This window comes from Phyllostomus hastatus, unplaced genomic scaffold (genome assembly GCF_019186645.2).
Source record: "Phyllostomus hastatus isolate PE091 unplaced genomic scaffold, TTU_PhHast_1.1 phas_contig_150, whole genome shotgun sequence".
Classification (NCBI taxonomy): domain Eukaryota; kingdom Metazoa; phylum Chordata; class Mammalia; order Chiroptera; family Phyllostomidae; genus Phyllostomus; species Phyllostomus hastatus.
This window is the reverse complement of record NW_025333611.1, coordinates 34,754,946-34,769,707: the sequence shown is the minus strand read 5'-3', so window position 1 is coordinate 34,769,707 and position 14,762 is coordinate 34,754,946. Positions and strand designations below refer to the sequence as shown.

At 34.2% G+C, this 14,762-nt stretch overlaps 1 protein-coding gene across 2 annotated transcripts in view; it reads right to left on the bottom strand.

Annotated features, from left to right (window-relative positions):
• Window positions 1-14,762, bottom strand: part of FNIP1 (folliculin interacting protein 1) — a 121,350-nt gene that overhangs the window by 51,106 nt on the left and 55,482 nt on the right. For both annotated transcript variants that reach the window (XM_045822828.1, XM_045822837.1), the window contains exons 3-5: window positions 7,698-7,832; window positions 3,362-3,462; window positions 3,026-3,100 (exon numbers count right to left, since the gene is read on the bottom strand). In XM_045822828.1, the coding sequence (XP_045678784.1) occupies window positions 3,026-3,100; window positions 3,362-3,462; window positions 7,698-7,832 (311 nt within the window). The remainder of the gene's footprint in view (window positions 1-3,025; window positions 3,101-3,361; window positions 3,463-7,697; window positions 7,833-14,762) is intronic.

Sequence of the window (14,762 nt, the reverse complement as noted above, 5' to 3'; positions counted from 1 at the left end):
AAAGACAAAAATCATATGATCATCACAATCAGCTCCAGAAAAAGCATTTGACAAAATACAACATCTTTTCATGAAAAAAAAAAAAAACAAAAAAAACAACAAACCCAACCCTCAACAAAGAGTATAGAAGGAGCAAATTTCAATGTGATAAAGGCCATATGCAACAAATTGAAAGCCAACATCATACTCAATGGTGAAAGGTTGAAAGCTTTTCCCCTAAGATCATGAACAAGGCAAGGATGCCTACTCTCACCACTCCTATGCAATACAGTACTGGAAGTACTAGCCAGAATAATCAGGCAAGAAAAAAAAAGGCAACAGTCTGTATGAAGATGATATGATCTTATATATAGAAAATCCTAAAGATTCAATAAAAAAACTGCTAGAATAAGCAAATTCAGTCAAGGTGCAAGATACACTATCAGCATACAGAAAACAGTTGTGTTTCTAATACACTAACAAGACAGCCAAAGAAGAAATAAAAAAAAACCTGCATCAAAAACAACCAAATTCCTAGAAATTTAACTAAGAGGTAAAAGATCGCTACACTGAAAACTAGAAGCCTTTGATGAAAGAAATTGAAGAAGACACACATAACCCCCAGGCATCACACTTCCTCATTTCAAACTAGACTACAAAGCTACAGTAATCAAAACAGTATGATGCTGGCATAAAAAATAGACCCATAGAATAATGGAACGCACTCAAGAGGCTAAAAAAAAACTCCCACATATACAAAAGTAGGGTGGGGCAAAAGTAGGTTTATAGTTGTGAGTATGTAAAAGAGTTTATTCTTGAATTATTTATTATTGTATTATTTTCCACATGAGCAACTAGAACCTACCTTTGCCTTACCCTGTATGGTCAACTAATATTTGATTAGGAAGTCAAGAATACTCAGTGAGGAAAGGAGACAACCATATGCTGAAGAATGAAACTGAAACCCTATTTTATATCACTAAAAAAAAAAAAAGAACTTGAAATAGATAAAAGTTTTAAACATAATATCCCAAACTGTAAAACACCTAGAAGAAACCATAGGGAAAAACCTCCTTGACTCAGGTCTCGGCAGCAATTTCTTGAATATGACACAAAAGCACAAGCAACAAAAGCAAACATAAAGAAGTGGGACTACATCAAACTAAAAAACTTCTGTACAGCAAAAGCAGCAGTCAGCCAAATGAAAAAGCAACCTATGGAATGGAAAAAAAATATTTGCAAACTATGTATCTGACAAGGGACTAATACCTAAAATATATAAAGAATTCATAGGCATCAATAGAAAAAAAAAACCCAATTCCAAAATAGTTCCTCTGAATATTCAGGGAAACTGAAATGACAGTTTTCCAAAGACATACAAAAGGCCAAATACATGCAAAAATGCTCAAAATCACTCATCAGGAAAATGCCAATCAAACTACAATAAGATATCAATTCACATCTGTTCATCTGACATCATCAAAACGACAAGAGATGCTAAGTGTCAAGCATGTAGAGAAAAGGGAACTATTATGCACTGTTGGTTGGAATGTAAATTGATACTACCACTATAGAAATGGTATGAAGGTTCCTCAAAAAATTAAAATTGGAACTAGCATGACATATCCCAGCTATATACCCACTCTGGGTATATAGCAAAAATAAATGAAAACAGGATACCAAACAAATACCTGCAACTCCCATGTTCATTGCAGCATTATTTTCTAATTGAATTTGTTGAGGTTACACTGGCTAATAACATCATATAATTTTCAGGTGTACACTTCTGTAATACATCATCTGTATACTGTGTACTCACCACCCAAATTCTAGTCTCCTTCCATCACAATGTTTGATCCCCTTTATCCTCTTCATACTCCCCATACTTGCTCTTCCTCTCTGGCAACCACCATTCTATTGTCTGTGTCTGAGATTTTGCTTGTTGCTTTCTGTTTTATATCCCACATGTGGATAAAATCATATGGTTTTTGACCTTTCCATTTGATTTATTTCACTTAGTACGATACTCTCAAGATCCATCCATGTTGTCACAAATGATAATATTTCATAATTTTTTATGGCTAAGTAGTATTCCATTGTATGCACAGGGTGCAACAAAAGTAGGTTTACAGTTGTAAGTACACAAAACATAGTTTATTCTTGCATTATTTATTATATTATTTTCCATATGAACAACTATAAGCCTACTTTTGCCCCACCCTGTATGTACCACAACTTCTTTATCCAATCATCTTTTGAGGGACACTTAGGTTGTTTCCATGTTTAAGCCATTGTGAATAATGCTCATTGTAGCATTACTGACAACAGCCAAAATATAGATACAACCTGAGTATCTGTGAACAACTGAATGGATAAAAAGAATGCCATTCATATACACACAAATATAATGCAGCCATGAGAAAGAAGGAAATCTTGTCATTTGCGACAACTTAAATGAAACTTGAGGGCATTATGCTAAGTGAAATAAGTCAGATAAAGAAAGACAAATACTTTATGGTAACACTTATAAGTGGAATCTAAAAGAACCAAACTCAGAGAAACAAGAGAGCAGAGTGGTGGTTAAGAGGGACTGGGGGTGTGGGAAAAAGGAAGCTAATAATCATAGGGTACAAATTTAAGTTATCAGATTAACAAATTTTGCGGATCTAATATATAGCATGCAGATTACAGCTAATAATATGTATACTTAGAAGTTGTTACGAGAGTAAATTTTAAATGTCCTTAAAACAAAAAATAAATGGCAAGTATGTGACAGGATGAAGCGTGTTAGTGCTATGATGGTAACTATTCTGCAACATGTAAATGTATCAAATCAACATGCTGTATACCTTAAATTTACACAACATTTTATGTCCATTATTACTGCTCAATAAAGCTGGGATGGGTCTTATTTCCATAAACTTTCAATCTTAAGGGATGGGAAAAAAAATCTGAATTTAAGTTGCAATCCTAAGAGCAGTCTGTTAGTTTTCATATTTTGCACATCTTAAATAATTCATTTCTCCCTGCTTCCATAACCACTTACGTATTGAGACTCCCACAAATGCTGCTGCCAGTCCGTGCAGTAAAAACTTTGCTCAGCATAAGCTGTGGAGGGGAACTATGAATAAAAAGAAAGGAAGAAAGAGATCAAAACTAAAACACAAGAACTTGTTCAATTTACTATAAATAAAAATGTATAATTCAGAGAGATTTCACAGCAGTCCTAACAGCCAAGAAGCAGCCTTAAACCCACGAACATCATAAATTAAGTAATATGACATGCTCAATCTGAGTGAAGACTACATGAAATTATCTTATCTTCAAAAATATTCACTATTCTGAATGAATTTATTAGGAAAAAAATCAGAGAATCCCTTACCGGATTTGATGAATTTTTAAGGTGGACCCTTTGTAGCTCATTGCTACTGAACCAAACATCATCTCTCCAAGCATATTGGCATCAGAAGAGCACCGAGAACCCTAAGCAATAACCATAACATTAATAAGATTGTAGAACTTAAAATCTTATGACTATTTCAAATATTGATTTATTAAAAATTCCTTTCCTGTCATTATCATATGTAAGTTTTTAAAAGTGATTCTATACTGCTCTGCAGCTGGATTTTCTTCATTTTACAATATCTTATAAATGTAACCAAATTATTGTACATGGATTTCCTTTAAGAGCTGCACAGCATTTTACCATATGAAAATACCAGTTTATCAAGCCAGCTCCCTTTACAGATGGGTATTTAGGTAACTTCTGGGTTTTTACTATTACAAATAATGCACAAATGACCACTATTAACCACATCTTATGCATACACAATGTTTCTCCAGGACAGAAAACAAGAAATAGAATTCACAGAAATTATAGAAAAATTTCTACCACTCCTACTGTGTAAAATAGAAGTAATTTGTATGTATCTTGTATTTTTAAAAACAGACTTATTTGAAACAGTGTCTTGTTTTCAAAGAACTGATCAAAGAGGGTACAGGGAGGTAGAAGGCAAAATGGGGGATAAATGGTAACAAAAAGAGACTTGACTTAGGGTGGTAAATATGCAATACAATATACACATGATGTACTGTAGAACTGTATACCTGAAACCTACACATTAACCAATGTCCCAATAAATTTAATAAAATGCTAAAAAAAAAGAAAGGAAAACAAAAACAAACTAATCAAAAAGTTATTCCTTTCTACTACTCTTTGTCTTCACAGGAGCCAAAAAAAAGGTTAAAATTAAACGCATCCATTTGGTTACTATTTAGATACTGTGGTAAATATCACTAACTATCTACCAAATATCTTATTCCTTACATTTTAAAGTCCTATTTGTTTCAGGGCAGTGATGTGCCCAACTCAGAAAAACCACATTACAGAGCCACCTTTATAAACAGGAGATTTGGGGTTGGTTTATGTATTCAAAGGGTTCAACTAATGGCTGGAGTAGCCGCTTTCAGTACTATCCACTTATATGCATTCAACATAGGCCTGCTCAATGAAATATAAATGGAAGTCACTGAAGATGAAGACGCCATAGTAGGACCACAAGGCAATGATTACACATTAATTCTGTCTAGGTGGAAATACAAGGGAGCCTTGGTTATCTTGAAGCCAATATATCATACTTAGATGGTCTACCTCCATACTTCTTGTCAAGTGAGGAAAATAATCCCTAATTTGCTTATATCACTATTTTAGAGGGTGTTCCAAAACAATTCTTAAACAATAAAGAACTTAAACTGGTAAGGAAGATGACACTAATAACTAAGACAGCAAGTGATGATTACTTGCAAATTTCACTTAAACCATCTCAGTGAGGAAAATCAAGAATTTGAAGCTTTTAAAAAACACTTAACAAATTCTTCTGATGATAACAAAGTGATAAGGACCCCCATTTTATAAGTGGAGACCAAGGAGTACCGTACTTTGCCATGTATAATGTGCTCTCATGTATAATATGCACCCATATTTTTGGCCCAAACTTTCAGGAAAAAATCTTTAGTTTTAAGTTTTTAATTCAATTTTTCATTTATTTATATTAAGATACATTTTTGTATTATGAAGGCTATTATTTTGCATACAGGTATCATTATTGCTTTGTAGAGTTATACTTTTAATGTATAAATGTAAATAAAAGAATTAAAAACATTTATATAGATACAGAACCAGTACTACACATGTTTATACATGTATATAATGCACATCCTTCTTTTTCCCTAAAAAATTTGGGCAAAAAAAGTACATATTATATACACAGCAAAATATAGTACATGTGCACACTATTTTTCTTTTATAATGACTTTAAGCAATGACTCCACTACTTATTTACTATCTTCATTTAAAAAATCTATATATTGATATTTCTGTCACCTTTCTTTACAAATACATCCTCAAATAACAATCCATTTCATTATACATACTATTTTTAGTTTCTTATACATACCAACTTATGTATTATTCCTTTTCTTCCTCAGTGCTGTAGTTTTAATCTTGCTTTAATAAAAACACAAAGCTAATTTTAAAAAAGATTTTATTTATCTATTTTTAGAGGGAGGGGGAGGGAGAGAAGGAGAGAGGGAGAGAAATATCAATCAGTTGCCTCTTACAGGCCCCAACATGGGGATTTAACCAGCACCCAGGCATGTGCCCTGACCAGGAAGCAAACTAGCAACCTTTTAGTTTGCAAGACGACACCCAACCAACTGAGCCACGCTAATCAGGGCACAAAGCTAATTTTTTACAGAAAAAATCACTTCTGATATACCTAGGTTAAGATAAAATTTCTATTTCAAAGCACAAAGGTTTGGGCACTTAGAACAACATTTTAGAAACAGAGCAGAACAATTTTTTTAAATAACCAAGTAGTTTGATTTTTTTTAAAAAAGAGATCAATGCCACTCTTAGTGTCAACCTAAATTTCTTCTACTAATGACAAAAATCAGAGTCTTGCCCTGGCTGGTGTGGCTCAGTGGGTTGAGGGCTAGCCTGCAAAACAAAAGGTTGCTGGTTTGGTTCCTGGTCAAGAGCACATGCCTGGGTTACAGGCCAGGTCCCTGGTTGGAGAGCATGCAAGAGTCAACCAATTGATGATTCTCTCACACAAGGATGTTTCTCTCCCTCTCTTCCCATCCTATAAAAATAAATAAAATCTTAAAAAAGAAAATAAATAAGAGCCTTCTTTTTGCAAGTTCATACTTGCTATCATGTGTCTAACTCCATTTGTATTTTGACTAAAGTTATTTTTTATATAAAGCAAGAATTTAAATATTAAGGCATTTATAAATTTTTTAAATAAATAGAAAAATTCTCAGAAAAAAAGACAATAAAAATGAACTAATGTTTCCCTGGCCTGTATGGCTCAGTTGGTTGGAGCGTCATCCCATAGACAAGAGAGTCACAGGTTTGATTCCTGGTCAGGTTGCTGGTTCCATCCCTGGCTGTGGCATGTATGAGAAGGAAACCAATCAATATTTCTCTCTCACATGTCTCTCTCTCTCTCCCCACCCTTGCCCACACTCTCTTTCTAAAAGCAACAAAAAAGTGTCCTCAGGTGAGGATAAAACTATTTTATTATGTAAAAAGTAAAAATAAATTACTGTTTACAATTTTATGAGACCACACAGTTTGCTATTAGAGGTACACTTTGCCTGATGTAATATGTACCAAATAGTTATCATGAATGCCACTAGCATGTCATATATTTTAATGTGATATAATCTATCACACAAAAAAGGTCATAATTAAGAAAGTTTTATTATCCTTAATGCCTTATTTTTTTAAAAGCCCTTATTTGAAAGGTCAATTCTTTGCAAGTACTCATTACTAAAAGTTAATCTATAATAATCTGTGTAAGTCAAAGATAATTAATGTTCTAGTTACCTGAAATCACATCTTATCAAGTGTAGTGGACTATATGCTACAATAATTAAATATCTTCTTGCTAAAAAAGCAGATTTCCAGGACCATACTGAACTTATCAGAATGTATGGGTACATGACCTGGGAATCAATACCTTAAAAAAGAAAATCTCTAGGGACTCTGATGCAAAAGGAGATTACAACCCCTCACTGCTTCACAGCCCCTAAAATCTGAATCTATTTGCTAATATTCACTTTTTACTCCATAATATTAGAAAAAAAGGCAAGCTTGCACAGTTGGCCAAATTAGAAAATGTCCAAACTGGTGTACATATGATGATGTATGTATGCATCAGCACTATTAGGAAGGTGAAGAAGGAATAGAGGAGGGCAGGAAGAACTATGTAGTACCTCCTAATATCTGGATTTTAGTAATTTCAGAGTTATTACTGTCCGAATGATTTGGTATGAGAGCCAATTTCCATCTAAACACAATTACCTAATTATAAATAGTTATCTTCATATTTCAATAATTAAAAAGTATTTATGTAAAATAAGAAATTATTCCAGGAGTCCAAAAAAGCTGAAGTAGGAAATAAAAGGTGGGAAAAATACCCCTGCTACCTATGCTCATAGTTCTCTGGACTTCCCCTACCCTAAGATGTATTGAATTGCATAAACTTATTTGTTTAATTACCTGCCTCTCCAGCTACAATGTAAGCTCCAGGAGAGTAAAAACTAGCCCATGTTATATCCCCAGTCCCTAGAATAGTGCACAACATATTGCAGATACTGAAAAATATTTATTGACAAACGAACAAATAAATAAATGACATCCGTGTTCTTACCTGGTACTTAGGACACTGTTCTTTTACATCAGAAGATGAAGTAATAGAACTATCTAAAGAAGAAGAACTGTCTCCTCCAGGTTTCAGTTGGCAGCATTTCCCAAAGACTTTAACTTGAGCATCACTACAGAGTTTCTGAAATAGAAACATTATCCCCATTCATATTTTAACTGATTTTTCACCATATACAAACTTAATTATAGCATAAAAACCTTTGAAAAATCAAGAATGAAACCTTAATATAATGACTATTTGCATTTTACCATATTCTCTCCAATACTGTTTTCTGTTCTATATCTCATAACTATAACACTTGTGAAGACTATATTGTACTTTTTTCAGCAACATCATTAAATCATGGGGATTTTTCTATATTACTATAAATGTTCATTACTAGCAATTTAACAAATATACTGCATTTTAAAAATGATTTGGTCTCAAAACTCCTTATGCCCTTAAAAATTATCGAGGACCACAAGGACCTTTTGTTTATGTGAACTGTATCTACCAATATTTCCCCATATTACAAATTATAACAGAAATTTAAAAATACTTATTAATTCATTTAAATATAATACCCCCATTACAAGTGAACATAAGCAACATTTTATAGACAACAACTTCTGGGGAGAGATCCAGAAATGCAAATGAGAGCTTTATATTTTACTGTACAAGGTCTGTCTAGAAAAAGTCCAACCACTGTTAATATTATGAGAATGGTTGACACAACATTAAGGTAGGCTGGTAGCCAAGGAAAGTGGAATGGAATGGGCATGCATGAACAATGATGACTTCACTATACTAGTCAGTGGGGGCAGTAGACACCATTGAGTGAGCATGCATACTGTGTGGCCATTGCATTCAAAATGACTGAGTGAATAGAACAACTGATTCAGAAGGCTGTAGCTATGGGCACTTGGTGATTGGCTGCTTCAACACCACAATGTGCCTGCTCATGCATCACATCTAGTGCTTTTTTGGTAAAATATCAAATCGTCCAGGTGACTTAGCTTCCCTAGAGTCCAGATTTGGCAGCCTGAGACCTCTGGCTTTTTCCAAAACTAAAATCATCTTTGAAAGGGAAGAGATTTCAGACCATTGATGAGATTCAGGAAAATACAATGGAACAGCTGATGGTGACTGGGAGAAGTGTGTGTGGTCCCAAGGTGCTAACTTTGAAGAGGACAGAGGTGTCACTGTCCTATGTACAATGATTCTTGTATCTTGTAACTTCTTCAATAAATATCTGTTTTTCATAGTGCATGGCTGGGTACCTTCTGAACAGACCTTGTGTGTGCACACATAATAAATTTAATCTTTTGAAATGAAAATGTATTAAACAATTACATTTTTATTAAGAGCTAACCTTAGGATGAGGAAGTTGTACAGTCTAGTATGGAATAAGAACACATTTCTATTTGTTTTTCTTTATTCCTCTTGCTCCCCTCTCCCTCCCCAACAGATTGAGCTTTCACTGCTCACAACTACCAAAGTTGCGATCCACTAAGGTCTGTGATAATCCTCCTGAAAGCATTCCAGTGCTTTATCCCTCTTCCATGAAACAAACTTCAGAAAGATTTCAGAGGAAGTAATCTAACTGGTATCACAATTTTCAGAAAACCAAAGGCATTGTAAAAGAGAGCATCTGGTAACTCCAAATCATCTCTAACCAAAAGTGTAAAGTGAGAAGGTGGTAAAATAAGAACAAAGGCTTTAAAATAAAATAGACTGGATTTAAATCCTGGCTCATTGGGGAAGTTACTTGATGTCTCTAAGCCTTATCTGTTTAATGGGGAGAAAAACTCTACCTAATGGGTAGGTTATTTGTAACACTTCAAGGAGTATGTATGCATTTGTGTGTCTCTCTCATTATATACTTATAAATAAATAAATAAATAAATAAATAAATTGCCCTCCCTATACAGTCTCTAGAACCAGCATATGCTTACTGATATGCAGTTATAAATATTATTAGAAAAAAGTTAAAGCAGGGGCTAACATAACTGAATCCCTACTCCCAGGGTCAGGAACTTTACTAGATATTATTTCATTTATAATATTTCTTTTAAATGCTCACTAAAAATACTGGTATTTTCAGTACTGATATTGTTGGCAACATCTTAATAACTTCACAACTTACTGATTGCCAACAAAATGCTAGGGCTTTAAATGTATTTTCTATAATACTCAGTGTAGTAGATATTACAACCCAATTTTACTGTTGAGAAACCTGAAGTCCAGAGAAGTCAAGTCACTACACCAAAGTCATAAGACCCAGTAAGTCTGTAATATACATAAAATCAAAATCCAGTTGGTGTGAAAGATCCACTACTGCAAACAACCCATTTATCTGTTAACAAAAGCATTTGAGTACCACGTGTACCAAGCAAGCACTAGGGAACAAGGTGAATAAAAAAGACACAGTTCTTTTCTTCATGGAACTAATGACCTAACTGGGAAAAGAGATATTTAACAAATAATTAGAGAAATATATAAATGAGATATGTAGCCCTGGCTGGCGTAGCTCAGTGGATTGAGCACTGGCTGCGAACCAAAATGTCGCAGGTTCGATTCCCAGTCAGGGTACATGCCTGGGTTGCAGGCCATGACCCCCAGCAACCACACATTGATGTTTCTCTCTCTTTCTCCTTCCCTTCCCTCTCTAAAAATAAATAAATAAAATCTTTAAAAAAATAAATGAGATATATATTTCAAATGTTTTTAAAAAGTAATAATAATGGTGTCAACTCAGTTAACTCATAGGCACTTACTTTCTGGTCAGACACTATTTATTGTTTTACATAGATTTTACTCTTTTATTCCTCACAATTCTACAAAGTTGGTCCTATTATGATCCCCATTTTACAAATGAGAGGTCAAAGAACAATGTTTAAATCAATTATCCAAGAGAGGACTTAACGTCGTCAAGAGCGTTCAAGGAAATTCCCCTTGATTGTTTACGCCACTGACTATGAAAAAAAAAAAAAGGCATAGGAGTTAAGGTGAAAGAGAAAGATGGGGAGGGCTAGAAAGACATTCCAAGCTGAGGGACCGTCATAGGTCCAATCTCTGAAACAAGAAGTAATGTGATAGAGGAAGAAATGGAACCAACATATATCACTTCCAGTACTGAAGCATAAACAGCATGCACAGAAGCATACATACGAGCATGTGCGTGCATGTACGCACACACACTTTCACCCTTCTCCTGCCAACTTCACAGCTAATGTCTTTTCTCTCTCCTATTTTGAAGTTATGACTTTTTTGGAAACCAAACAACTGTAGTGGAAGATGGTCTAGTGAGGGGACAGGGGACAGTCACCAACCTTCAGGTAGACATAGGCCTTGCATGAGCATAACTATAGGACAAAAAGGGTTTGGTTTTCTCGTCTTACTTTTTTACTAAAGGAGACGATATAATATTTTTAATCCACAATAACTAACAATACCCTACCTTAAGCATAAGAAATTATAAACATCACTTTAAGAAAAAGGCTTTTTAATAAATGGATTATAATTTTCATTCTTTCTCTATGTTTACAATCCTCCATTAAGTTGTTATATCTTTTTAGCCTTCTTCACGGTGAAAAAGTTTCTTCAGTCTCTCTTTACCTTTCATAACCCTGACGCTTTTGAGGACAGATTATAATGCAGTTATTTTGCAGACTGAATTTTTTAGATGATCCCTCGTAAGATTCCGGCTATACATCCTGGAATGTAACACCACGTGAGTAACAGTGTTCCTCTCATTGCATCTTACCATGAAGCATATGATTCTGATTTGTTTGACAGTGATGACAGTCTTGATATTGATGATCATATGATTATGCCTACCAAATATCTTCACTGTAAAGAAATATTTTTTCCTTTGTAATTAATATTTTGGTCATGAGGATAATAAAACTACACATGGTTTATATATTCCAAATATGCTGTCTCTCATCAAACTTTCAATTTATTAATTTATATCACTTCCAGATTCCTATTTTAATCAATGAATTATAATCCTCTACCATTATTTGTTTTTATGCTAAAGTTTTCCTGACTTTACCCCTTCAAGTGAGAGCCCTTCCAAGCTGGTTTCTATGTCCTTTTGACCCATTCCCATCATTCTTTAAACTTTTAACACAAGAAGTTCCAGGCTTATCTTTTCCTTCCTTGTCCCAGCCCAAGGACCAGTCAAGTTCTCCAAGTAGCCCCGGTTCCGCTCAGCGGAGAATGGACTTTCAGACAAGATCTAGAGGCTAGGTATGCCTCTTACACTGGAGTCTTGTCCTTACACCCTCTCAGTGGGCAGAGCTAGAGAGCGTATGTGTCCACATACACACATGCATAAGCTTGCATCTACATTTATTGTGTTGTGTATATAAGTGTGTTTATATAAAAATTTAAGTGCATACCAGTATCTCTGTTCCAATTCACAGGGTTCTTCTAGTTTTCTCCCCTTATTTATAACCCCCTTTTCTAACATTGAGAAAAACATGCCTCTTGTTGTCCTTAACATATATTTATTTTATCAACTCCCTTGTATGAAACTAGCATCTCACTTCCCCTGTCACTCCCTCACCTGCATGATGATACCCAGGGTGACTGTCCTCCTCATCCTGCCTGAGCCGTGATAACCTGTGTTAGCCCAAATCTTATGCAGATGCCCTCCTCAACCTACCTGGGCTCTTGATACTCTGCTCAGGTCCACCAAGCTCCACCAACTGACATTAGTGTTCGGCCCTATCTACTGGTTCTAGGACTCAATTATTCAGAAAGGGGAGAAGGGTGGGAGAAAGGCAGGCACAGGGGATTAAAAGCTTTAACCTGGACACATAACCTGGACACATATTATAATCCATGTTCCAGATTCAGTCTCACAACTGAAATTCAAATAAATAACTGGGACTTAATACAGTATTTCTCAGTTTATAAAAGTCTTTCACATGAATTTTCAACTTTTTTGCTTGTTCTGTCAACTTCTCAAAAATTTAAGTTGTATAAAACTAATGTGTTATATGATTCAAAAGTGAAACAATATAAAAAATTATGCAAAAAGAACTCTAGGTTCCACCTTCTTCAACCACCCTATTTCCCACCCCACACATTCCCATTAAATATAAACTAAAAAAAATTATACCTTACTTAACCAGTCATCTACTAATGGATGACACTGCAGGTGAACTACTGTGTTATAGATAATTTTGGAATATCTCCAGATTACCTTCCACGGAGGCTGTACCATTTCACTCACTCACTCTAACAGCAAAATGTTGTCATTCAATGTTTGGGTTTTTGCCACTTTAAAAGGAAAGAACTAAAATCACAATATAGTTTTTTCAATTCCTTTATTACAACTGAGAGTAACAACTGTATCAAATGTGTACTGAACCTTTATCATGTGAATTCTCTGCACTTGTCTTTTACCCAATTTTACACTAAGTGGTTCTCCTGTCCTGATTTCTAGGAACTCTTTATATAGAAAGACTGCCACTTGATATTATATATTGCAAAAGTGTTTTTCCCTGGTACTATTTGTCTTTAACTTTCATGTTTTTTTTCTTTTTTGTTTGCTTTTGCTTTATTTTGTTTACCACACAAGGTTTTGTTGTTATTGTTTTTTTATTGTCAAATATATTGGTCTTCTCCTTTATGGACTCTGGATTTTAAGTAACTCATGTTTTCATTTGTAATGTTATAGTTTTATTTTACAGTTAAATGTTTGATACACTTTAGATATGACATCCAAATTTATCTTTCTTTTCAATGGCTTTCTAATTGTCTCAATACCACTTACTACTCTTACCTTAGTGATTTACGATGATGCACATTTGCTGAATTCTAAATTTCTCCATATATTTGGACCTACTTCTGACCCTCTATTGGGTCCACTAGTGTAACTGTTTATGTGACACTGTTTTAATTATTTAGACTTTGTATTTTCAAATCCGGTAAAGCTAGCTCATCCACACTGCCCTTCTTTTTCTATTTTCCAATCAGTTATTGCAAATGTTTTCCATCTGAACTTTAAAATCAGCTATCAAGTTCCACATACCACCTCTACCAATTAAATAAAGTTGGCATTTTTATTTAAATAAAAACATTTTACAAAGCCACTTAAAGAAATTAGACAACTTGATGACAGTGAATATTACTCAAGAAGGTATTTTGCCTTTCCATTTGCTCAAGTAAGCTTTTATGCACTTCAGATGACTTTTAAATTTCTAAACACATAGGTTTGTTATGATTATGCATAGATATTTTTAACTGGCTATTTTAAATGAAGTCTTGCCTTCATATCTTTTAATTGCAAGTTATTTGTATCTACTGACTCATTGATTTCTGTGTATTAACTTTTATATAGAAGCCCTTATAGAAGTCTATGAAAGCTTGGCTCTCGGTTTGTAATTCATGATGATATTATTTTCTCAGTATTAGGATAGAACTTCTTCTCAATAAAATTTCTGGTAAATTATATGGTCATATTAGCATTTATAATCTTTATTCTCTCTCGCAGATTGTTTTAAACTAAGAAAAAGAAAGGGCACGAGACGTGATTTCACTATTTATCATATTTAAGTAGAAAGTTGCTGTGTACAGACAAGGCAACAACAGCAAACTGCTAATGCCTAACTATCTCAGCATTACGTATGAACCCAAAATTTTGTGTAAAAAGTTTAAAATTTATATCGCACAGTCATTCTTTGCCTATACAGAACCCACATGATTTGGTGTCCCAAAGGTAGAGGTATAATAAAAATGAAAAAAATCACTTAAAGATCAAACAGCTTGCAAGTTGGGGAAAGAACAGTATTTGAATGTATTCTGTAGTATTCAAAAGAAACATGAAATCTTCATAAAAGAATTTATAGGATTTTGATAATATACTTCTTAACTGTAATTAAAACTGATCAGGGAGGTGGAGAGGGCTGGGGGGGTGGGGTGGGATGGGAGTAAAAGACAGAAAACTGTATTTGAACAACAATTAAAAAATATGAAAGAAAAACTGATCAAAGTATGTGCTGAGTACTTAACACATGAGAAGCAGTGTGCAGTTTAGGAAACAAAGGTAGATAACAA